Below are 27,517 nucleotides of genomic sequence, written 5' to 3'. Positions count from 1 at the left end.
ATAAAAATAACCTTACATAAAATAAGGGTGTGAATAAAAAATAATTCCGAAACTTTTGTTTTTGGAATACATTTCCAAATTTGAATTTTTGGAATATATTTTCGAATTCTGGAAATTATTATCTAAAATGCATTTTCAGATTTTGTTATAGATTTGAATTTCTGGAACACATTTTTTAATTTTGGATATTCTTTTTCATAATGTATTTTTAGATTTTGTGTTATGGGATTAGATTCCTAGAACATATTTTTGAATTTCGATTTTTTTTAGAATGCATTTTTAGATTGTGTTTTGATTTTTTTTTTCATAATGTATTTTTTGCATTTTGCATTTTTTTTTTCTGAAACTTTTGAATAGAATTTGTAAATTACAGATTTTCAAATCCGGAATAGAAAGTAATTTTGAAAATTTCCAAAAATAATAGGTGCATGTTAGAATTAATATGGTGCAGGAAGAACTTGCTTCTTTTAGATAATAAAGCACAAATTTTGACCAATAATATTTAGGTGATTTCTTCTTTCACCTCCATTCTTTCTTCCTACACCTCCAAATAAGAAGTGAATGACAACTTTGTCTTTTTCTTCATCTTCTTCATTGACACCCTTCTTCTCCTTCTTCTAGATTCGAAAATTCTAAACTGTAGAATTCAAAAAGTATTTTCTGAAAATATATTTTAAATTTGTAAACTTAGAATACAAAATTATATTATGAATTATAGAATTTAAAAATTACATCGTATTTCAAATTTTAAATTTCAGAATATATTTTTTGATTCGAAAATATATTTGGAACTCTAAAGATTTCAGAAAGTATACAAATTATAGAATTTGGAAATGAAAATAAAAACCTACATGTTTTGCAAAGGGTGATTTTGGAATTAGAAAATTTATGAAAATGTAGAAGAAACTACGGAGGTGGAGAAAGAAATTCCGTGATTTGTAAAGGCAATCTAGTGAGAAGAAAATGTGGGACATGTGTATGAAGCAACAGTTCCTCAACTTGTGAAAGAACAAAAATGACAATTTTGCCTAACATATTGGTTTTTTTGGTCAGGTGAGGCCTATGGTGTGTACTATAGTGTGCAGTTGTAGGGGACCCAAAAACCTTGGGTTTTGGAAGTGACTTCGTTTTCACATGGCCACTAATGGCATTAGATTTGGTGCAGCAGAATTAGATGCACTCTTCATCATCACTTCCTTATTTTTATCATCATTAGGGTTTCTTTTTCCCCCAGAAGAGAAACCCATGTCAGGTGTCTGCTAAGATTTCAAATTTTCAACAACTATGTGGTTGGTCAACTGCTACTGCAACGTTGACATTTTCTCAGGCATGTTTCTTTAAATGCTTTCTTTTGCCTATCATTGCTAGTTTTCCTCAATGTATGAGTTGGATTTAATCCCAAAACAAGCAAAGATAATAACTTTCTTCAAAACCACCACATGGGTGGTAGTGGTGCCACTCTCTCTCTTTCTCTCTCTCACGCACACATTCCAACCTCAAAGTCTAAACAAGGTCTAATTTGAATTTTGCATATCCTATTCTCAAAATGTATAGGGTTCACTCTCAAATCCTTCTCAGCAATGGTGTTTTCACCAACCCCCCTATTCTTTCTCCATATTCTTCATCTTCTTCTTCCCCCTCGGTGCCTTATGTTTCCAACTACCAGAAACAATCAGCTCCATCCCCAGCTTCTTCATCGGGGAGCAAAATAAGCCCAGCAATTCTTTTCATCATAGTCATTTTAGCTGTGGTGTTTTTCATCTTGGGTCTCCTTCACTTGCTTGTTAGATTTCTCATAAAGCACAGGTCTTCTAATTCATCAATTTCCCAATCAAACAGATACCCTGACATGTCCGAATCAGATGCTTACCAGAGACAGTTACAACAGCTCTTCCATCTTCATGATTCAGGCCTGGATCAGGCTTTCATAGATGCCCTCCCTGTCTTCTTTTACAAAGAGATTATAGGCTTGAAAGAGCCTTTTGATTGTGCTGTTTGCCTCTGTGAGTTCTTGGAACAAGACAAATTGAGATTGTTGCCCACGTGTAACCATGCTTTTCACATTGAATGCATAGATACATGGTTGTTGTCCAACTCAACGTGCCCTCTCTGTAGAGGGACTCTGTATTCACCAGGCTTTGCCTTTGAGAACTCAGCTTTTGACTTTGAAAGTCAACTTGAGGAAGATGGGGTGTCAGGCAGTGGTGGAGTTGGGGTTGGGGTTGGTTCTTTTCACAAAACTGTAGAAAGTCACATACTGAATGGGAAAAGGGTGTTTTCTGTTAGGCTTGGAAAATTTAGAAGCTCTAATAATGGAGATGGGGTGGAGAGAAGTGAAAGTGAGAGCAGTAGAGGAAATTTGGATGTGAGGAGATGCTATTCAATGGGGTCTTTTCAGTATGTGGTGGCTGATTCAGATCTGAGAGTGGCTTTAGGCCCTCCTAGAGGTGATGGAGGGAGCAGTTGCAGCATGAGACAACTGAACGGAAGAGCAGCCCCAAATGGAAGTTCTTTCATTGATGCCGATATTGAGGGCAAGAAAATCAACCTTGCAAGAAAAGGTGAAAGCTTTTCTGTTTCCAAGATCTGGCAATGGTCTAGGAAAGATAAATTATCCGGTTCATCTGAAGCTCATTTTCATAATTCTACTGTCACTGCAACTTTGCCATGGATGAATAAAGCCAGAGGTACTTGATGCATGAAACTAGTTTGTATTTTGTATTTTAACTAATTCATATTTTCACTGAAGGAATCCTTTTCTTGAGCTTCTGCTTCATCTCACACTTTGATTTTACTTTTTTTATATGTGTAGTTACAGAACTTGTAAATTGTGCCATAAACATAATCAGGCAATGCTCTTTGAACAAGAATTAATCTTTGGTCTGCGGAAGGAATATAACTCTTAAATCGATCATGTGTGTTGTATTATGTATTTATCCTATGATACATATGTACTTATTTTTCATTTTGAATGTCAATAAACATTTTTTTACCCTTATTTTATCACACAGAACCTTACACTAACTTTTATGGTAAAAGGACGGAGGGAAAACTAAACCTACACTATTCCCTATAGGACACAAAAACTCAAGTAAATAGTGTATGTTAAATCAGTACAAAGAATTTTTATATTATTATCCAATCACAGTCATCATATATAATAAATATATCAGATTTACCTATTGTCACTGACAACGTTATTATTCTATGACAGTGTTATGCACAGAAATTAAACTGTATGAAAAACCATTTTTTGTTTGTAATATACAATATACATGTTATGTTACCAATATGAGCAGAAGCAATCAACCTGGTTTGCTCAGAGAGTTAATGAGAAAGCTACAAGGTAGTAGAGAGTGTAAGGAAAAAGAGTAAAGTGAGATAGTATTTGAAGGTGGGCCCCTAATGCCATGTGATGTGATTATTCGTTTAAGTGTGAAAAGTGGTTTTGATTAGCAAGTTGTTTGAAGGAGGAGGGAGATGAAGTGAAGTGAAGTGAAATTGGGGTTGCTTTTTGGATGCTGTGGTTTTCTGTGGAGGCTTGCTTTTTCGCTTTTTCTTGGGTTAAAAAGAAGTGAAAGTTAGAAAGGGAGGATTCTATTCCTTCTTGTGTTTGGTCATTCTTGTGTAAGACACCATCTATTGAAGTTATGATTTTGGATGGTTTGGCATAGCACACCAAACCAAATGGGGAAAACTGAAATGTGTGGACTCTTCAGTGGTTGCTGGTGGGGTTGTGCTGCTAGGTCTCAATCGAAAAGATCTTTTTTATTTGTTTGCAAATTTTTAGGATGAAAACTAAGAAAACCAATTGTTTACCTGTTTTAACCTCTTTTTTCATGAATCCTTGAAATAAAAACAAGCAAAATGTGTTGTTTGATTAGTACTAAAAATATATAAAAGTAAAAAAAATGCCAAACACATCCTAACATTTTTCATCGAAAACTTGGTTGATGTTATGAGTAGTTGGTGCGAATGCGGCAAATGTGAAAATTCAATCATTTATGAAAGAAAAATCATTTTTTAAATTATTCGATAATCGATAAGAAATAAAGATTTTTCTTTTTTTTAAACAATTGTAATTTCACACGTTAATTATTAAAATAAATATTTTTTTAAAATAGATAAATTATGTCATATTCATATGATTTCATATTTCAATACAATAAATAAGTCGTAATATTTTAACATAGTTTATCCATTTTAATATTTTTTAAAAATTTTAACTATAATGGGTAAAATTATATCTAATTGATAAATAAATCTTAAAATAAGAGTTAAAGAATTTTATTTTGACTTTTGTTCATATTGAAATTGATATTTGTAAAAAAATATCTGTATCTTTTATCCTAGCATTTAATGAATTTGTAACTTTGCTAGTTTTAAATTAGTGCAACTAATTATTTTAGTATGTTTATACACAGACATGTGACACTATCAAATCAATAACATTAATTCAAAAATAATATAGTAATTCTTAGTTTTAAATTAACATACTTAATAAATATTAGGATACTAATACTAATACTAAACAAGATTAAGAAGTATCGATTTTAATACCGAACAACTTTGGAAGCATAAAAAACTATATAACCCTTAAAATAAACTACTTTAATCATATTAATATTTTACAAAAAAAAGGAATATTTGTACATTGAGTGAAAAATAGTTAAAAAAATCTAAATATAAATGTTCAAATTCATAAATCAGTTTATAATCATACTATTTTTTTAAAAATACAATTGAAATTGCAAACAACCTTTTTTTATTTAAAAAACAATTAAAATCCTTTAAAAAAACTCAAACCTATTTACTTGTTAAAATTACACGGTCAATTTGTTGACTTTTGTATATTTTATCAATGAATTATTATTATTATTATTATTATTATTTTACACATATTATCGAATGTGTAACAAATTATCGAAATTGTTTTATCATTGACTTTTAGAAATGTCATATTTTTATTATTAACATGATGTTAAAATTGCATAAAAACTAAAGAATAATATAATAGTAAAATATCCAGGAAACTAATTCTAGCAGTAGAAAGTTAAAACCTTGCTTATATAATGCTCGAAAAACAAATTAATAATATGGTAAAACTTATAAAAAGAATAATAGTAATTGGATAGTAAAATGTATAATTAAACATAATAATTCTCTTAAAATTTACACTAACTATGATTAAACATAACAATTAATTTATTGTGTCATAATAAGGGCATAAAAACTAAACTTGAATATATTTTGTCTTAACTTTTGAAAAGTCTTAGATTTACTTCAGATCTATAAGTATATACAATAATATAAATCAGTTTTGTAATTTTTTTTATTGAAGATATATAGGTTACTTTTATTGTATAACCTTATTTTAAAAATGAAAACTTCCTTTATCCAACTCACTCTCTCAAGAATAACCATTTGACTTGGAATATTGTTAGCAATTTGCTCATTCTTTAAAAAATATCATTAAGAAAATCTCACATAACCTATTTGTTACTATATTTGCTCATCAAAGTCCATCCTAAATTTTAGAAAATATACTGAAAAGATTTCATAGAAAGATATACTGAAAGATTCCATATTAATAAAATATAAATAAATTATATAAGATGTTATGACATTGTTTTTAATTTAAAATAATATATTTTTTAGTTTTATTTAATGTAAAAATTTAAACTTATACTTAAATTCTTAACAAATCTATTACATATAAAAAAATATGTGCTCCATTATTCAGCAAAACCTACTAGTAATAATTTATGAATTACACTTTAAGAAATTAAATTTTGATATTTTTCTTGGTGTTTTGATAAAAAAATAACTAAAATAAATCATTAATGGAGATTAATTTTAAAAACAAAAAATAATTAATCATTATATCCACTAAATTAGATATTATTTCAGAAACTAAAAAACTTATTAATATTTAAAGTAATTTCTATTATTAAAAAGTATCAATAATTTGTTTAGTCTTTAAAATAATATTTAATTTATTTAACATAGTCATTAATTATTTTTTAATTTAAAATTAGTTTTTATTTAATAACTTTTTAAATATATATTTGACTTTAATTTTTTTTTATTGTTATGGTAAAGAAAACATAGTTTAGTATAGGTGGTTGGGTGCATCTCTTATAAAACCATACCAACTATTCACATGTATATGTAGTTGTTTTTTATTAAGAGATATTATATTAGGTACGAGTTAACACTTAACATGTTGTCAAAGGAGGTAGTTAAGCCACTGATTATGATGTTCTATTACATAACATGAACGTTGAATATTTATTTTTTTAAACTGAATATTTATTTTTCTAAACTTTTCTTATAATAACTTTAAAGTTCAAGGAATTGGTAAGTATGAAATGTGTAATTGGTAAGTATGAAGTGTGTGCATGATAGTTTTCAAAGATATTGTTAAAAAAAAATATATTTTACAGTTGACTATAGCTAAATATCCATCATTTATCTAATTAATACTTGCATGAGATTTAAAAAAAATAATTTATGGAAATAATTAGTAGAATTTTTTAATTAAAGATTAAAAAGATTTATAACTCCCTTATATGCCATTTGAAACTTGTGTTGCATTGTTTAAACTTTAATCTTGGCGTTTAAACTTTAATCTTGGTGTTATGTTTTTCAAACTCAATTCCAAGACAATCTTTAGACTTTTAGATACCTAGATGAAAAATTAACAAAACCAAAGGAGAATATTAAAGATTAGAAAACAAAGGAGTGAAAAAAAGAAAAAGAAAATGAACATGTTTAAATTGGGGAAATTGAAAATAAATAAATAAAAAATTTCTGAATAATAAAATAATTTATTTGTAAATTAGTATATTTAAAATATCAATTAGAATTTAACTTAAAATAAAGAGTATTATAGAATTTTAAAAGATACAAAAATTATATAAAACAATTAATTAAAATAAACTACTTTATAAAACACGAAAATTTAAATTTATTTATTTATTTTAATATTTTTATTTTAACTGTTCTTTTTATATAATAAAAAATATTAAGTATATTAAAAAATTAATAAAATATATACTCAATTATATTTATTAAACACAGTTAATAATTTCCTAAATATTAAGAAAAGATTATAACACGATCAATTATATTTAATAATACATAATCGATCGATTATGTTTAATATAATCAATTATACATGTTAACTTAGCAAATATGCGAAAAGTTTAGCCTATAAAACTTGTTTTTTTTTTAATGTTTTAGTACCTTATTTTTATTTTTAAATTCTGTATTTCATTATACATTTGTGTTTTTCACGTCTTGAAATAAAAGGGATTACTGCCAAAATCAATAAGTAAATATATGAAACAATGGATTGTTATATTAAAATAAAGTACAATAATTCCATTCGTTAAATAAAGACATACCAGCCTTAAACATTTAAAACATTATTTTGTGTTCGTTGTTTAATCTGTTGATTATATTAACTTATTATCTATCATTGTTTATTTATTATAAATCTTCCGAATATCATTTAAATATGAGTACTGATATATTGACACTCTCTGAAAGTAACACACATTTGACGCAGCAGACGTAACAATGACGTGGTGGAATAAGATTGTGCGCGAATGAGTAGCGCAAGCTATATTACATCGATTCTTAGTAACAACTGGTGTAATATATACATATTACATCGGTTCTTAGTAAAAACCGGTGTAATATACATCGGTTCTTAGTAATAACCAATGTAATATATGACCCAAATTTAGAGTTTCGTCTTCGATCTTCGCGGCGAAGGGCATTCTGACAGTCAAATCATCAAATGACAGTGTTCTGAGAGTCATGTGGATCTTTTTCGACGCTAACCAATTTCGCGCCATCGTCTACGACAGCGACCGCACACGGTCCTTGTTGTTAGCGACAGAGTTGTTCCCGGTGCGTCGTCACGTCGAGCACGACAATGACGATCTCGTTTGGCGATCTGGGAGGAGTCGTGACTTATGAAAACAACAACTTTCAACTCGGCCTCGCAGCAGAAGAACTTGTCGAGGAGGCGGCAAAACCAGGATATGGAGATGAGCGTCACCAGAGAAGTCCTCGGTGGTGGTGGACAAGAGTTCAGATGAGCAGTGTCCGACATGCTTCTGAAATCACAAAATTACCCTTACCACGTCATCATTTTTTGTCACATTGACAACGTCAAATGTGTGTCATAGTGCAGAGGGTGTTAACAAAACGTTTTTGTTTAAACATAGACTTGTTATTGTAATATCTAAAGTGTATAATCTAGAAGTTAAAATTGTTTAGATTGTTGTACACATTTTGTTAAGTCAGTTTTTATTTATGAATTATATATTTTAAAAATCAATTTTAACTTTCAAAATATATAATTAAAAAAAATTAACTTTTGAATTGTATATTTCAAAAGTTAAAATTAATTTTCAAATTAGAAAGTCCATGACATAATATTTTAAGTTAATTTTGATTTTTTAATTGTGTAATATGAATGTTATTCTAAATTATAAACCCAGGAAATTCCTAGAGAACACAAAATGCAAGGAAAAGAGAGAGAGAGAGCGGGTGTAGGGACTAAGAGAGAAGAAGAACATATGAAGAATAAATAGTAGGAGTAAAGGCAATTTGGTATTTTACTCACCCCTATGGGGGTGTAATGGAAGTTATGGGGGTGCGAAAAGAAACGTTCTAGGCAATCTTTCCCAAAAGTCACACGGGTTTGACCATCTTTTAAACTGCTCTTGAGCACTTTTCTGTTTTCAACATAATTAAATGTTTTCCACTCTCTTATGAATATTAAAAAGTGTACATTTATTTCATCGTATCAATGAACTAATACAGTACAAAAACAAATAACCTTGGGATCTTACACTTAAAAAAATATACATTTGAGGGTGGTGCATGACTGTTTCATGCAATGAATGACTCTTAATTATTCACCTTGGATCCGTGAAACTAAAATGTTTAGGGTCGAGGGGTTGAAAGATATTTACAAAATAATAATTAAGAACTTCGAATCCACGGAATTCTTAAATAAGTTTAACAGCTTGAAGTTGGATTTTCGATGAACCAATTCAAACTGAAAGGGCTAACGTGCAGAAGAAATTACCATCTTGTGCCAGATCACCCACTGAAGCCATCTTAGCCCACCTTTCGAAATTTCTTCAGCTGGAATTGTTTAAACTTACCAAACATTACGCATTGACTAGGGTATATTTATACTGTTCAACATAATTTTGTACGTTCAGAGTTGCGTAGAGTTTCGAACCATGACAATTTCTTCAATTGACCTACAACTGAAGCGCTTAAATAGATTTTAGCATACAGTATTAGTAAGAACTTATAATTTCATACACTGAAATGAACTTTATAAACATAATGTTTCACAATGGATAATTCTCACTTACAAATTTCAATGAAACAGTCAAACGCCGAGCAAGAGAACTGACATAATTTTGAGATTACATTTCATTAATCTTTAGGGGTAAAAAGTTACATAAAATCAAATATATCAATCGTCTAAAGGATACCAAATTGCATTCAACAACACTATAACTTTAGACAGCAAGACCGAGCGACTACCTCCGAAAAAATAGCAAGAAAGCACCTCAAGTACCCAACATGACACAACTCTCACCGCCTTGAGAGACAAAATTTGACTTTGACATTCATACAGGAATATTTTGTACTAATGTACATAAACCACCTAGGTAAAAAAAAGGTAAAAGAAAGAAGTGAAGCCACTGAATCGACTTCAAACTCAAGCCAAAAAAGTGGTCCAGATGCTCCGACCATACCTTCCTCATTCGAAGGAATGAAACGTTAAAACTGCACCAGTAATTATGGAGAGCTGGGGAAAACGAACGGTTTTGTGCATCACCTTAATGACCCCTGATCATTGAGCTTCATAAATCACGAGGAAAATTATTGACTTGTCCTTCCTCTAGTGTATCCTTGCCATTTATCTTGTACGCTATCCTTGTACGCATGACAAGCGATTTCTGAAAAAAAATTGCCAGCAATCAAGTCTTCTCTAAGAAGCACTTATATGTATAAATATTTTGGGAAAATAATCGCAGCAAGTGTACACCATAATTATATTCACAAAGCACAAACAGAGAAAAGGAGGGGATGGGGGAGTCTAAACCGTTGTTGCCAATCTCAGATAAGGTGATGGAGTGGCCAACCCCAAAAATGGTATGGCAGATAGAAAATAGCGGGATAGCCGCTATGATACATTAAAATAACAAAGAAAATGTGATTTACTGTATAATGCCAAATGAAAGTTCCAGTGCTTGTGCAATGTGCAGTTAACTAAATATATTGGACTTCAATCCTACATACTATCCTGGTTGGCTTTGATGAACAATCCAAAAAGTAGTGATCAATCGAAACCCACACGCTCAAATCATTAGCAGTTTTGCAGCATGTAATATCAAATATTAAAATAAAGCATAAACTAGCCGTTTTATAGCAACATGTCAGTGATCAACATTTCTTTTAGAATTTAAACCATACAAGGGCACAGATAATTACAGTAAAGCAATAACAAAAGAAAAAAGACCATCTACCTTCCCATGTTGGCTGTTAGTGATTTTCAAACTTTGGGTTATGGACCCATTTCCATCTGCGGGAAGAGTGTTACTGCTGGCTGGATCTAAGTGCAATTGAAGAAACTGGAAGTCAACGATAAAACACGTAAGTACTAGATGATGGAAGGTAACCAAGCAGTGAAAAGCATTTTGAAATTCGGTTGAGCAACCAGTAGAACTGCACACCGTTATCAGATATTAAAGAATAAATGAAATAACTTACCACTCAATAGCTCAGATAACTAATAGAAAGAAATTATCGAGCTATTGACAGCTGCAAACAGTTTTATAATCAAAATCTATTGAGAGAAACAAACAACCAGCATGGAACTTCAAATATCTCCATTAAAACAATAAAGATCATGGTATTGCTTGTTGGAAATTGGAGCATTGAATGTTTATTATATTTCCAAAAGTACATCAATTAGTGTTTAGCATAGTTCAATGGTCCTTAAAGTTGTGAATGTTTTATTTGTTCTATTGGAAATAGTTTTTGCTATTTATTATCTTTGTAATAATTTTTGTTACAAAATAAATCAATTTACTGAGTGGAAGAGATACTCAAGGCATTCACAAAATTTCCTTTCTGATATATGTTTAACACCTTGTATGATATATGTATACATATTCCTCGGTTGTGCTCAGACAAACTAGAGGATTCTATCACATGAATGCATATCGCTTCTCTCTACATGGTATTAGAGTCTATCCTAATAAAGTTTGGTAAGTCTATTGTGCCATCATTCACTATCAGACTTTATTGGACTATCCACAAATATCTAATCTCAAGCTTGAGATGTCCAATCCTCGATGTGAAGGGATTTATTGGAGATTCCACATTGATTAGATATATGGTCAAATTATAGTACATAAGTGTACAAAACTCACCTTGCAAGCCAATTTTGTAAGGTTGAGTCAGAATCTAATTCCACTTTCTAAGATGGAATCCGATCCTAATTTGAATCCATGCCTCCCTAGTGGACTCATTGTTCATCCGTGCTATTTAATTTTTCCAAAAAATGTGTCACTCTAATTTTCAGCTACCCCTATTTTCGCCATGCACTTTTTTCCAACTAGTTTTCACTCTCCTCTTTGTTGCTACCGCCGCATCAGGTTGGTTATCACAAATGAGAGTCATTTGTATACCTTGCCAAATCTTAGTTCCTTAAACAACTGTTGGAGGAAAATAAGCTCACAAGAGGTAGAAGTCATTGCTTTGTACTCTACTTTTGCACTAGATCTTATCACCACACTATGCTTTCTTGCAGGACTGGGACTGATGATTGGCATAGGATTTAAATCCCAATGTGTCTATGAACTTCAGACATTTGTTCATGTTGGCTTGGAGTGGCACCCTTCTTTCATCCATGCTCAATTAGGTCATCTTAGCCTTGCAAGTTGCAACATGTCCTACTTCTATCTAAGTTGTTCATCTTATCATGCGAGTCGTGTCAATTAGGAACACATAGTCATAGTTTTTTTTTCTAGGAATGTCAGTCCACTCAAATATGTGGGACCCGAGTCATGTTACGTGCACTTCAAGATTTCAATATTATGTAACTTTCATTGATGACTATTCTTAATGTACTTGGTTGTTCTTAATGAAGTTGAGTTGTTTTCCATATTTCAATCCTTTTATAATGAAGTTAAAAATTAGTTAGTATTTCTATTTGAACTTTATATAATGATAATGCTTTTGAATATCTATCATTCTTTTCATCGTGGCTTCCCATGGTATCCTTCATTAAACTTAAGTACATATACCCCTCAACAAAATGGGGTGGGAGAGCACAAGAATAGACTCATTATTGCAACAACTCAAACTCTTTTACTTCATGGTTGTGTTCCTTAACAATTTTGGGATAATACTACTTTCTAACGACATGTTATCTCATCAATCATGTGTCATTCACTATTCTCAACAAGCAAATACCTCACTCTATTTTAGTTTCCCCAACCATTAAGTCCTCGTGTCTTCGGGTCCAACTGTTTTGTTCACAATCACAGTCCTTGCTTTGATAAATTTTCAACTAGGTCTCATTCGTGTCTTTTTAGGTCACCCTTAGTCTTAGAAAAGGATATAAATGTTTCCCATGCTCCCTTCGTTGCTATTGATTTCACTTATGTCAACTTCTTTAAGAATGTTTCGATTAAGTCATTACGCCGCCTATGAAGATCCCAAGGTCAATTTACAATATATAAGTGGGAGTAGTCTTCACCTGTCGGTTTTGTGAGGATGAGTTAGTTTTAAACTCACGTCTTAATACGATATCAAAGTCTATCTTAGCAAGGTTTGTTGAACTTATTGTGCCACCTACTATTCGTTATTGGACCACTAACAAATATCTAGTCTTACACATAAGATGTCCATGCCTTAGCGTGAGAGGTGTGGGTTAGAGGTCCCACATCGATTAGATAGAGATAAGACCAATTTACATTATACAAAGTGGGGCAATCCTCACCTTACAAAACGGTTTTGTGAGGATGACTTAACTCACGTCCTAATAACACCATTTTTCATTAAGAGGGCATAATTCATAAATCTTCTTGTCAAAATGCAAAATAAGATTACATAAAGAAAAAAATGGGCATCTCCCAAACTAACACTATTGTTTCAAAAATTTTGGGCAAGTAGGTTACCCTCTAGAAAATTGGGATTCAAGAGTCCTATGGATATTCTTTTTTCTTTCTATCCTAATTTTTTCACTACTAATAATCTTTACACCAATCATTTTCGAGTGTCTCATTTGTTCATGTTCATAGTCAGGGTAGGGAAATACTTGATCCTATATCCTAAAATGTGTTTTTGTTGTCTACTCCTTCACTAAAAGAGATATCTAAGTGTTACCATCTTCCTCCTAAAAAATTGTATCTCCTTTCATAAAGATCAATTGTTTTCCTAAACACCTTATATTCAGGTGGAGAATTTGCAAGAGGATAAGGAAACTTAATTTGAAACTTAAATTCTTCCTAGCCTAGAGATTTCCATTCTAGTGATCGAGTAAAAAAATTGTATTTATTCCTTCCTCATCAACTAAATAAAAATGATCCTAAAGTCGACGAAAGAAAACTAAAAGATCACTTTTAGATCGACACATGTTCAAGAGCTCAATCCAATTCCTTCATATCACGTAACAAATTCAGAACTTCGTATTTTGATAATTACAATATTCTTAATTCTATGACAACAATCCAAGTGACACTGAAACCCAATCAATTAACATTGATCTATATCTTCCAATCACCTTCAAAAAAGGAACTAGAAAATGCATTGAAAAGCCACTCTATTCTCTCTCAAATGATGTCTTAAAATTTGTCCCTCACCCATAAAATATTTCTTGCAAACCTAAACTCTCTCAATTCATACTAATGTCTCTTGAGGCATCATCTGATAAAAATTGGAAGCTATCTATGGATACGAAAATGAAAGAATTGGAGAACAAATCCAAGAAGTTTTCTACACTTTGCTTTTGGCTTAAACAGGGTAGCTTTTACTTTTTCTTTCGTTACTAAACAAGATGTACCAAGGCCAAGGGGACCGATAGATTATGTGTTCCATGATTTCACTGAATACCTCTAGAATTGTTATTGCTATTCTCAACCTCTAGCTACTATCCAGGAAGATCTTTTGAAGGTGTTGACCAAACCAGGAGATGGTTTATCCGTCATGAGGAAATGGTTGGAAGTGGGGTAAAGTATAAGGGAAATGGGTCAATTGAGAGCTACAAGGTGAGATTGGTTGCTAAGGGTTTCACTCAAACCTATGGGATAAATTACTGAAAGACCTTTGTTGTGATTGCAAAAAAGAATACATTTAGGGTAATATTATCTCTTAGACAAATTATGTCCAAGAATTACAACAATTTGATGTGAAAGATATGTTTTCCTGCATGGGAGCTTGTTTAATAAATCTATATGGAGGTCCCATCAAGATATGAAATTGTTTCCCATCTTTTTGGAAGTTAAAAATACTCAAGATGGGTTAAAAAAATCCACTCAAACACGGGTTGGGAGATTTACTATGGTCATGACTCATGACAACTTTAGGATACAAAGTCAAGGAGATCACACTTTATTCATCAAACACTCGTACTCAATGGGAGTGATTGTCTTGTTAGTATGTGTAGATGACAATATTCTCAATGATTGGAAGGAACAACAACTTCTAAATCAACATCTAGCAAAGGAGTTTGAGATAAGAACTCTTGGGAGGTTGAAATACTTGTGGGGATTGAAGTGGCCCACTCCAAAAAAGGGTATTTTCATATCTCACCAAAATAAGTCACTGATTTGCTTAAGGTATTCCCATGGGTTAGAGCTTTAAATTGGGTAATGCAAATGATAGTGTAGCACTTGATATAGAGATGCATAAACGTCTAGATTAAAAATTAATTTACTTGTCTCACACAAGGCCAAATATTGCATTTGTTGTTAATTTGGTTAGCCAATCTATGCACTGTCCAAGAGAGGTCCACTAGCAGACCACATACCTATGTTTATAATGCCTTAAGGTGACACCAAGAAAATGTATTTTATATAAAAGAAATGGAAATACAATTCTTTAAACCTATTTTGGCACTTACTATGTAGGGTCAATAATTGATAGGAGATCCACTAATGGATATTGCAACTTTCTTGGAAGAAGTAAAAAACAAAAATCTTGTAGCTTGATCTATTGCTGAAGCTGAATTCTTAGCTATGACACAAGGTATTTGTGAATTGCTTTGGCTGAAATGATCTTAGAAGACTTGAAGATTAAATGTGATGGACCTATGAAAGCTCTATTGCGATAACAAGTCAACAATTAGCATAAGCTCATAGTCATGTTCAACATGATTAAACAAAACACATTAAAATTGATAGCCATTTTATCAAAGTTAAGCTGGACAATGGTTTGATTTGTACTCCATAGGCACCTTCACTAGGTTAACTTTCATATATTCTCAGTTAAGGATTGTGAAGTTTCGAAAGAATAAATGCTATGGAAGCATTTATTCTCAAGCTTGAGGGAGTGTTGGGAATAGAAGCATTTAATGTTTATTATCGTTCCAAGTAGTTCAGTTAGTGTTTAGCATAGTTCAATGTTCCTTAGAAAGTTATGACATTAAATTGTTCTCTTGAAAATAGTAGTTATTTATTATTTTTGTAATCCTTTGTGTTATAAATAAATCAAGCTGCTGCGAGGAAAAGATACTCAGGCACGTTCAGAAAATTACATTTATCATTTTCTCACAATATTAAAAGCAGTAAATTAAAATTATATCTTTATAATTAAAATGATGATGAAGATCTTAGCACTTTATGTAGAAAGCTCAATAGCATATTGATTGGCATACCTTGGGAACAGCTGCCTGGAAAACAAAATCTGTATATGTATTAGAGGTCAAATTCGTAAATGTAGCCTGGATAACTGTTGTTTGTGGGTTTTCTGGTTGTTTTGAGAAATCGAATGTCAATCTCAAGGAGTTGCTCTCAAATGCAGTTAATGATGGATAAACTGGTCCATTGTTTTCTATTCAAAATAAGAAAGAACAAGGAGTCAGCACTTTGACTAAATATCATGCAATGATATTACCCAAATGCTAAACACAGTTAACCTTTTGGTGCGCTGGGGGCAAAACCATCCAATAAATCCATCACAGGAGCAGCATTCGAAGTTGATTTTGAAGAAAGTGAAACAGATGAGAGATCATCCAATGGTGAAACTTGTGCTTTGTTACTAGAATTGGAGGATAAGATGTCTACTGTAGAGGAGCTGGTTTGGGCAGAAGGTGATCCAATAGACAAAAGATCCAAAAGAACATCATTGCCACTTTTTGAAGCTTGGCCAGCTTCTAAAAAGGTAAATAAAAGTCAGACATGTTACAAATATGTTTGATAGACTTATTCAGTATTCATAAAAAGTTAAATGAATAAGTTTGCATGTTTCTTAACATAATCCAAATCACAACAACAATCACCACCACCACCAAAGCCTTATCCCTTTAGGTAGGGTAGGTTACATGGATCAAACAATGTCATTAGGTTTTACCAAAAACTAAATTTTCAATAAATCCATAAGAGAAAGGTTCTTCATAATGGTTTTTATTATGGACCAAGTGGTTTGAAAACTAGAGAATGCCTCATAAAACAACGACAATTATGTTGGATGGGTGAAAAGCAAAGATGCATAAATAAATATGATAATTACTAAATACACAAAATATTGTTTTCAGCCATCATAATAATTTACAAGAGGTACAACAATACTAACCAGATTGTTGTGATGCTGGAGAAAGATCAACACCCAAAAGGTCATGTAGAAAATCTCCACCAGAAGAGCTAGGTGCAGGAGCATCATCTGAACCTAGATCGAGTAGATCTACAAGAGGAGCCACAGGTTTGGCAACACCATTTGGTAGACTAACTGAAGGTACAGTTTGAGTTGACGCTGCGCCTGGCAAAGACCCAGCCCTCCTACCAATGAATGTTGCTTCATCCAAAACTGGCATCCTTTCTACAAGAGTAGACCTGCACAATGACATGTTCTTATGAGTGTGTGGTAGAATTCCATACTATTGATATATAATAAACAGCTTAATTAACCTTACCTAATATTTTGATGCTTTGCAATGATCGCATTGAATTCAATAGCTCTCTGCTGCAATTCTAGCACAAAGCTTCCCTTGAACTCAACAATAATTTCTCTGATCCTCCTATATCCATATTCAAAAGAGAATAAAATTTCCATGTTAAAAATAAAAAATATAAGAGGAAATAAACATGCAGTGGGCGCATGAGTCTTGGGCATGGGAGTAAGAAGGTAGTACAACCATGGAAGAAAAAAGTTCCCCCGATTCCTCTTAGATATCAAATTGCAAGCATATGATTTTAAAACTATCTTGAACCTAGTATGGTGAATTTCTACTAGAATATAATATTCCTAATTCCTCTAAAATAAAAAGGGAAGAAAAGAAGAAACAACGCTCTTAGATATAAAACCATTCATGAATCTTCACCTAATAGTTTAAACTTTTGGAAGAGTTGGTTCTTGATATTGGTGTTTATTAAGTGAACTTTAGGCCTAACTCAATCTTATAAAACCAACTTAAAGTCCACTTCATAATATGGTATCAGAGTCATTTAGAACCTATTCTAACAAGAATTTGTTGGACTTATCAGGTCACCCGCTATTGGACCATTATCGGACCACCCATAATATACAGTCTCACAAGTGGGTGCAAACCTCACCTTATAAACCGATTTTATAAGATTGAGTTAAGCTTAAAGTTCACTTTTTAATAGTGTTAAAGCCTCTATGATCAATTGGCCATGGGTTCAATCCTTTCCACCTCCATTATTCTAAATAAATGTTGGATTTCAGCACAATGTAAGGTGCTACACTTAGAGCCCAAAGGCTCTAGTGTGACGGAGCCTGTTAGACACAAAACCATCCATAAGGTTTCACCTAACAACTTATGTTTTTGGGTGAATTGGTTCTTGGCAAACTCCAGTTTAAGGTAAGCAGTAGTAGATAATAACAACTTGAAAAACAGATCATACTCTGAACATGAAGGGAAGCGTGAAGAGAGTTTTAGTAATGCAACCAAAGCCATTGCTTTTGTGGTAAGATCTGATGCATGACGGTTTATGGCAATCTCTACAATGTCAACTGCATCAGACTCAGTCACCTGCAAGCATAAAAAGTGAAGGCTAATAATTTTTAAAAATTAGATTCAAAGAAAGAATTTTTTTAGATTTTCCTATGTGTTACTAATATATGAGCAGATTTAGGCAACAATTGTTAGAAGTTCAATCCTGTTAAATAAAGCTGCAACTCTCACAAAAAAACACAGGTCCGGAACATAAACTCATTCCTCTCTATAAAAAAATCCAACTATGCAATAAGAATTAAAATGAAAAAGGTAAGTCATAATGCTAACATTTATGGTTTTAGGACCAACATATCATGCCCAGTTTTCATTGAAATAGCAGGTAACCTGGAGCAGTTTCTGCCACAGAGCATGTTAAAAAAAATGTTAACCAAATCCCACCCCTCACTCCCCCCTTCAATTAGGGAGAATTATAAAAACTATGAAAGTGACAGTGAGTAAGTAGTACAAAGACCAGGGCATTGTTAGAACATCGTTTACTGGAAGGTCCAGGCCAATACATTTATCAACTTGTTAAATTATTGCTTGTGGTCAAGAGATATATCATATTCATGCAACCTGAAGCAACAGTTAGATAAATGTATAAACTTCTCAAGCAGTAGCACTCACTGTTATTGGATCTTCTATGTCAAGCATTCCAACATTATGGACTAACATGTCACCATACTCCCCAATGCACCACACTGTAATTCGAACTAGAGTCTCCTGATGAAAAGTATTAGGTAATATTATGTGAATGGCATAAAAAAAAAAATAACAGTGCCTAGATTTTGTCAAAACAGAAGTGAGCACCTGTTCAGCTGACGTTTGAAATGCTCTATACAATGCTCTTACTGTATATCCATGAAGCTCAGAAGCATTGGTTATGACAACAATTAAGGCATACCACACTTCATCTTTTACAAAATTTCCAGCCTAATAGAGATCAGAACATGCACCCAATATAAAAACTAAATTGAATGGCTCAATGTGGAGACAGCTAGCACCAAAACAACAACCAAAATAAAAGGACAGCCCAATACATAAAGTTTCCACCATTCAGGGGGCCTGAGAAGGTACAACTTAACCACACCTTCCAAATAACAATCTCAATACACCATCAAATTTATTAGGTAGACATTTTGTGACCAACACATGGCCCACAACACAATTCTGACTCTAACAAATTGATGCCATACACATGGCAGACTTTTAAAATTGATACCTGAACCACCCACCACCAATCATAAAATGATAACAAGTTGGGAAATGTTGACATTATCCTTAGGACAGATCTTAAGCACGCAAATGATTTCATAGAATATTCCATACCAAATGGGAAGCAAATGAACTATCATATTAACATACAAGAATTTAGCTCCTCTAAAGAGCAAAGTTCACTTTAGAAGAAAAGGCAAGGAATTTAAAAGCATAGATGAAAACGATTGATATTACATGCACATGTATAATCATGGATTTGTTAAAATCTACTCCCTTAATTTTAGCATTTATGGTTGACATGTCTCACTTTTCCCTCCAGTGAATCATTTTCACTTTAAAGGAAAGGAATTACGTCTACATGTAAGCACGCATCACTGGCCATCATGGATAGCCTAAAAAGCTAGCATGCTTTGAAATTTTCACCTTTAAAATTTTAATTCACTACAAAAGCTTGTTTCTTATATTTATTACCTCAGACAGAACCTTGAGCATCTGATCAATGTACCAGATCTTCTCTGGGGAAAACCTGAAAATAAATAAATGCTAGTCAACTAAATATGTGTGTGCATGCAATTTAAGAAAATCTCTAATTAGTTCTAAATTGAAAGGGGGTAACAAAATAAGGACCAATGCAAAAATGGGAAATGGCTTCATTTTTTATTTTACCAAAGAGGAGAGGTAGAAGAAAGAACAGAAAATTCAAAAATGTAAAGACTGCAAGGCCAACAGGAAACATGTTCACAACTACCAACATGAGAAACAGTTATATCTTCTAAAAGAACTAATGCCAGTAAAGCATGTTCCTCTGACAAATCAAATGTCCTTTGATGATGGAATAAGTGATCCAGAAATTATTGATACTGAAAAAAGAAGAATTATAGTTCACACAGTTGGCATCCTCCTCTTCTCTCCTTGCCAAGAAGTAAAAAGAAAATAATAAAAACAAATGAGGTATACTGAAAAAGGAATGGCATTCAGCATCTTATGACTCACTTTGCTACAATGGAGCAAATTTTGGCAGTGAGATCAGCTCTGAAATCCTGATCACTGACTTCCAGATAATCTATAAGCTCTTTTGCCAAGGGCTTCACATTAGTATCATTGACCAAAACATAAACAAGCTCAAGCGCTCTTTTCCGAATTGAAGCATCTGAATCCTGAAGGGAAGAGTCAAGTGATCAACTCCTACAATTCTAAAACAAAGCTCTTTTTTGTCACTAAGTAAGCAAGGAAGAAGACAAATTTAATACCTTCACACACTCCAAAATTGTTGCACGGTGCCTCTGTACTGCCTGAGCATCAGCTGTTACAGCCCTCATTAGCATGTTTAATGCCACATATCTAAAGGAAGAGGGTAAAAGAGTAAGATTCACTTCAATAATTAAATTTAAAACAAAAACAAAAACAGAAGGATGGAATGAATGAGCTTGAAGAACACTAGACGCAATATTAATTATAAGCTTTATGAAGTATTAAAGAAATTGAATGGGCACACGATTTATTTTATAGTAATATAGAAGTTATATAGGCCTTTTTCTGTCAACAGCCAAAGAACAAATTTAGCCACAGCATAGCATATATTATTATAAGCAACATAGATAATATTACAACCAAGATTTTGAGCAAAATAAATTCAAACTACATAAATTTCACAATACAGCCTAATGCATAACTGTAGACATCAGCTACTTGAATTTTATCCCCGCCTTACAAGACAGTTTTGTAAGGTTGACTTAGGCTTAAATATACTTTTTAAGAGTTATAATCAAGCAAATGGTGTCACTATATTTGGGATTCTATTCTTTTTCAGGGTCCATTTGCTTAGAAATTTTTTCATCAAACAATTACTTCTTTTTTCAAAAAATAATCCTTTTCTTTGTTACAGATTTTAAAGATAATCAGAAACTATAAATAATCACAAATGGTTAGGATCCTTTGACACATGGTGGTATAATTGGATTTTGTCCCATCACAAATAAAATTACATTTTAGAATAGCTTCTTGTAAAATTAATTACTTCAAAAATGGTGATTTTCTGATTGTAGACAAACCTGAATTAACTACTACTTCTTTAAAAATCTCAAGAAAACAACCACTAAACTATTCCATACTAAAATCGCATTCTATCTTAAACAAACAGGCCATTCCTTAATTTTTTAAATGTGTTAAATTGGTAAGACAATAATTTGATTGCTCAAATGACTTGCTGAGTCCAGTTTACTATAGCTCAACCCAAGAAGCACCATCCACTAGTGTTTCTTTTGTGTTTCTTTTAAGTATTATAGTGAAACTTGCAATTTGAACACTCAATCCACTAGTGTTAGTAGGTTTTGATTAAAATTTCCAGTTAGTTACGAAGGAGAAGTAATGACCAGAAATAAACCTGATATTGTTGTCACGGTTTGACAAGAATCTTCCCAGAATATTAATGGCTAATACACGTAAGCCACCATTATCTTCAATGCTCATTATTGTTTGAACACATTCATATAAAATGGCATTCCCTGCAACTTTATTTGACTCGGTCTTCGTAGCCACCTAAAACAGGCAGTAAGTGTCAAATTATCAACCTTTAAATTCAGAAGAGATGGCCACCAACAATAAGAAAGACAAGTAGATTAAAACTAATTTACCCATAAACATTGATTTGGCCTACAGAGAAGAAAACCTAAGAATAATAAAACAAATGACCTAACTCTTGATTACTACAACAAGTGGTTAACACAATTGATTAAAAAACTTAGTTTGGCCAGTTAACTGAAGAATTCTAACAGTAACTAAATCACACATAAATACTAGTTCCTGAACAAAAAATTTATATAGTATACAATTATAAAATTCCCTCCTTTCTCTTTCACCCAATTTATAATCCTTCAAAGAATTAGACAGAAATATACAGCGAAATTTGAAGATAGAAGAAAATCCAGCTTCTCAATGGGCTTCCATATCAACAGCTATTTATAATGTGAGACCATCTCCCCCTTACAAATACTGCCATACATTCACATGCACACAAGAAAAAATAAATAAATAAAAGATTTTAAAACAAATCTTCAACTTTATGCATATTCTAAAAAGTAACCTTACATTAAGGCAAAACCAAACATACAATACATAAACCTATAAAAACATCTTCCTCTGACCAGTGCCACCCAAACACACCAACATCCAAAACCACAATAGATAGCCCTTTAATGCATTTAGCTGGAGCAGAAGTTTTGTACCATTAACTCCTTTAAATGTTTGTGTTAATAGGGTTATGTACTCTTAGAAAGTGAGTTTAGATATAACTCAACCCTACCAAACTGGTTTATAAAATAAGGACTACCCCCACTTATATGCTGCATTTTAGTATTATCTCTATCTAGTCAATATGCACTTCCATTTTTTCCTAATACACTCCCTCATGTCCAACATTATGGGGCATGGTACATGAATAACATGGTGAGTGACCCTTTTAATGAATCTAAGATACGCCTCATACCATATTAAAAAGTGGATTTAGGCCTAATTAATAACTAAGCCCTTCAAAATAGGCTTATAAGGTGAGAATTGATAAAGGCATGGTCAAATAACGAAGCATCGCAGCATGACTAATGAGCTCTATAATAATATAATATCATAAAATTCACCATAAACACACAGCTGACCTGAGCAAGTATGTCATTCATGCTGTCACTAGCATCAGCATCACCTTCACCCAGCACTCGCAAAAGTTTAAGCAATCTGATGTGGAGAAATGGGTCTGTGATACCAGCAATATCATACTCTGGTGAATATGGACTATTCGCTAGATCCTTAAGTGTTCTGACTAAACCATCTGTGCATTTCTGTAATAATTAGTCACAAAATGTTGTTACGATAAAAGCTTTCCAAATCGTAGCTCAATTTTCTGGAGTTCTTCATATAATAATGCAATTAGAAGTTAACTGTGACCATAAAGTTACATGTATGAAACTTAATGTGCATTTACAGTTCAAATAAGTGTATACTATTATTTATGACCAACAGACTAGCTTGCAGAAACTAACACATGGTGCTATGAGCTTAGAAACAGTATGTTATTTTTTGAACCATCGAGTTTACAAACACCATAATGCAATCTCACGAAAAAAGCCCTTGCAGTATTGCAAGGAAATTTCAAATTCACTACCCAACAAATCCCATATTCTAGATTATAACTTCATTAAATTTCTTTTAGGTTATAACACTGTCAAGAATTCATGGACGCTATTAACTCCCAAATACCAAGAAGAATGCTCGTATATATAGATAATTTCGATTTGCATAAGAAAATATTTGTCATGCTAAGGCTATAGTATTTAAGTTTACCTCAAATCTTCAATTAATATGCAAAGTGAGTTATAGGAAAGTACACTGTGTTACAGAAAATCATTTAAAAAGGAGATGAAAAACTACCTTTCTAATATGTTCAAGAGCTTCAGTGCTAATTTTACACAGATCTGTACAAAGCTGAACCCCAGTGATCAAAACCCCATGATGCTTCTCCCTAAGTAAGGCAGTAGCAGGATTGATAAAATTTTCTGCCAAATCAGGAACTTTCTTTATGATCCTTATAGAGCATAATGCTGCCTACAACAGTGAACACGGTTAACTTCTGTGAATGAATTTTTCTGAATAATTAATGATTAGTCATCATTCAAGCAGTTAAATGGGAAGGGTTCTATTAATAACTCAAACATTAAATTACATTAAAAGGTTATAAATATCTAGAAAATGAGAATAGGGAGATCTCTAGTACATGTGATAATATAGACAAGACTATAAAACCAATTGTTGCATGCTAAGTACTTAGGAGAAAGTTTGATAGAACTTTCACTCAAAAAAATGAAAATGAAAGAAAAAGGTACTGGTGGCAAACAATATTTTCCTGGTAATCAATGAGAAAGTTGATACTTTACAACCACTCAATGCTTCACATCCGTTCTCATAACTCAACATTTTTTGTTATATGAGGCATGATTATACATACCAAAATTTACTGTGATGTCAAATAGATGTAGCACGCTGAACAGACCACCCTAAGGTAAGGATTATTATTATTAATATTACATGATGAAAATGCAGATTCTTCAAATGGGCATCAAACACAAAGCATCATTGTATTTGTGCATCAGAATTACTTCCTTGATTCAAATACAATTAAAAAGTTTATAGAACAAAGGCATAATCATCAGATGGTTGAAAATAATTTATAGATGTGTGTAAGAGAATTCTTTACAATCCATTACTCAAACCTTTATTACAAGAAACTACAAAAAGAAATAACTATGACAAATAAGCAACCTATTGTAGAATTGTAGAGAAAGTTACAGCACTAACCATTATATGTGAAAGGCAATATGTTACTGTCACTACGTAGAAGATACTGTGTCACTATGAAACCATAAAATCATTCATGACATTTTCTCCCCCAATATATGACAAAAATCACTGATACAATACATGAAGTACAATGGAAATTACCTTCTTCCTAATATTTGGATCTCGAAATTGCAACAATCTCTCAACCTCTGGTGCAAGATCACGTGCCATTTCTGCTGAACAGATGTTTCCCAAAGCACAAAGAGCAAGTCCGACTATATACTGATTTGTGTGATTAAGATCTCTGTGATTCAGTTAAGGCTCATCTATAACCCATTATTAATATTCTTCCCTTCTCTCATTTTGTTTCGGTAGGTAGAAGATCAAAATAACACATTTGTAAAGTGCAATGTAAAAATCAGGGAATATATATAAAAATAAATCATAAATTTAACCAACAACAGGATACTGTTTCAAAGAATTGGTGACCAACATTAGAACTTCTTGTCTTTCATCAAGAAGCAACATGAGGCCAAGATAACCTATTCTCTTCTCAGGAAATCCAGGAGATGCTATCAACTTGAGACATTCCATTTGACCAAAATGTGTGGGGTAACCAAGCATGTGGATGAACATTAGCTTAGCCAGATTTCGATGGCGATAGTCATTATCATTTTCATTTATTGCTGCACGAATGGCAGCACACTCTTTTCTTACAACAGCCCGTTCTTCTGCTGCAGTCTTGCAAGCACGGATGGACCGGATCATGTCCCTACAAGTTGGGATATTGAGAAATATGAACCCGATGAGAAAAAGATATTGATCAAAATTAAAGTCAAACAGAAACTAGAAATTAAACATGTCTCCTCTTTACAACTAACAAGAAACCTGGAAAATTAAGTGCATTTGATCGTTTAAACCAGTGGAATTTTGAAATAAAAATTCAATCACAAATACACAAAAGAAAACACATACGTAACTGCAAGAGCACAAAAGAAAACAAAATCTTGCTTAATGTAAGTGACAGCATAGTAGAATTGTAATTCCAATTATTTTACACAATGTTTTATCTCAATGAGTCAGTACAGAAGCAGAGGACGAGAGATACTCTAACTATTAAAGAATCAATACAATAGTGCTTAACGAATAGCATATTGCCCCCTTCCAAACCAGCCGAGTGAGTAAAAATAATGCTTTACATTCATTGGAAGACTCGAGACCGGCCACATATAGTAACAAAAACCATAGGATGCTAATTTACAAATTCATTGCTTCACAATGGGGAATTATGAAATATATAAAATACAATCGGCATGAAAAACCTCATGACTATTGGCGTCATATTCAAATCCATTATCAATCAGGTAGGTCACAGTACTTAATAGGGACAGCATCAGTGACATTCTGTGGACGAGGGAGACAAATAAACTAATAAAGATCTATCACTCAGTAGCTTACAATGTTGCAACTACATATCTCTACGCTTAAGACTTCATCCTAACAATATATAGAATACATATTGTTCAATGTTCCAACGCTTCTATAATTACACGAATGAAACTCTGAAATGTTTATTCAAGTTCGGCGCTAGAACCTAGAGTTCAATATCAGCATCCGATTCGGACACTGAGAGAAAACCTCGACGAGCTAAGCACAACAAAACCAGCCACCAAATAAATTGTTAACATGTATATCACTAATTTCAGCTGAAAGAAAAACACAAAATCGCGACCACGCAACTAAAAAAAGCAGTAAATGCCAATAAAATAAAAATGCGGAGATAATTTAAGATTCTTCCAAACGCAAAGCCCTACTCAGCTACAAAACCAGCACAAAGAAGAACGAACATTCCAACGCATTGTACATGATGTGAGAGTGTGGTCGTGCGTGTTAGCGTGTGCGTGCGTGCAGTCGGCGTTGATCAAATCCAAGCGACCAAGCGAAGAAGAGAAGAATTTAATTGCTTACCTCAAACGCGTTCCTGAAGAGAACGGGTTCATGATTGACGGTGATTATGTACGGCGAGAAGCTCAAATCGGATCCAATTGCGACGAGGAGGAATCGGAAAAGAAGATCAATCGGAGATCCGAATCGGCGAAACGAAGAGAGATTCGGATCTGATACGAAGCGACTGTTTGCGTTGTGTGTTGTGTGTGTGCGAGTTCTGTGAATTTTCAGAGGAAACAAACACCTCAACACCACCGCACCTTTTCTCTCTTCCACTTTTGCAACGATTTTACAATTTTAACGTTTCTGTCTCAAATCTCTGAGAAGGAAAAAATGAAAAATGGGTTAAAATTACAAATTCCGAACAATTAAAAATGATAATTAATTAGGGACAGTTTCGTAAATTTAAATCCCTTTTAGTAAAATTTTTTAAAAAAATGTTCCTCAGTCCTCAGCCTGAGAAAGAAAGATGTTACTTGAGTATTAATTTAATTGTGATGAAGACTTTGTTCGAGTCACGAAAGCTTAATTAATTTATATTTTTTAATTTTCATCAATTTATAAACAAAGTGTAAGAAAATAGTTTAAAAAACAAAGTGTTAAAAATATCTGGAAAAAAAGTGTTAGAAAAGAGTCAGCAGCATTTGTTTGAGTCATCGGATGCATTAACGTTACTTAAGAGATTTTGTTCATTTGTAATTGGGAATGAAACATTAAAAGTGTTTATTATTTAAATTTGATCAGTTTAAAAATTAATTTTTTTATTAATTCTATCAAAAACATGTCTTATGTACTTGGTCG

General features: G+C 32.5%; 2 protein-coding genes across 2 annotated transcripts; one reads left to right on the top strand and one right to left on the bottom strand.

Moving 5' to 3' along the window:
• Nucleotides 1–1,064: 1,064 nt before the first annotated feature.
• On the top strand, nucleotides 1,065–2,998 carry LOC137810639 (RING-H2 finger protein ATL47-like). Its single transcript, XM_068612022.1, has 2 exons — nucleotides 1,065–2,687; nucleotides 2,813–2,998. Exons 1-2 carry the CDS (start codon nucleotides 1,547–1,549, stop codon nucleotides 2,872–2,874), a joined length of 1,203 nt encoding a protein of 400 aa, XP_068468123.1. The 5' UTR covers nucleotides 1,065–1,546; the 3' UTR covers nucleotides 2,875–2,998.
• A 6,447-nt stretch (nucleotides 2,999–9,445) lies between these two features.
• Nucleotides 9,446–27,178, bottom strand: LOC137810638 (AP-1 complex subunit gamma-2-like). Its single transcript, XM_068612021.1, has 18 exons — nucleotides 26,738–27,178; nucleotides 25,239–25,541; nucleotides 24,932–25,073; nucleotides 23,864–24,037; nucleotides 23,095–23,274; nucleotides 21,828–21,982; nucleotides 20,695–20,785; nucleotides 20,438–20,601; nucleotides 19,916–19,970; nucleotides 19,037–19,159; nucleotides 18,854–18,949; nucleotides 18,135–18,262; nucleotides 17,183–17,287; nucleotides 16,846–17,102; nucleotides 16,190–16,426; nucleotides 15,929–16,104; nucleotides 10,572–10,676; nucleotides 9,446–10,001 (listed from the first exon to the last, which is right to left on the bottom strand). Exons 1-18 carry the CDS (start codon nucleotides 26,767–26,769, stop codon nucleotides 9,906–9,908), a joined length of 2,619 nt encoding a protein of 872 aa, XP_068468122.1. The 5' UTR covers nucleotides 26,770–27,178; the 3' UTR covers nucleotides 9,446–9,905.
• Between the last annotated feature and the right edge of the window lie 339 nt (nucleotides 27,179–27,517).

This window comes from Phaseolus vulgaris, chromosome 2 (genome assembly GCF_000499845.2).
Source record: "Phaseolus vulgaris cultivar G19833 chromosome 2, P. vulgaris v2.0, whole genome shotgun sequence".
NCBI lineage: Eukaryota > Viridiplantae > Streptophyta > Magnoliopsida > Fabales > Fabaceae > Phaseolus > Phaseolus vulgaris.
The sequence above is the reverse complement of the archived record's forward strand: the minus strand, read 5'-3'. Positions and strand labels throughout refer to the sequence as shown.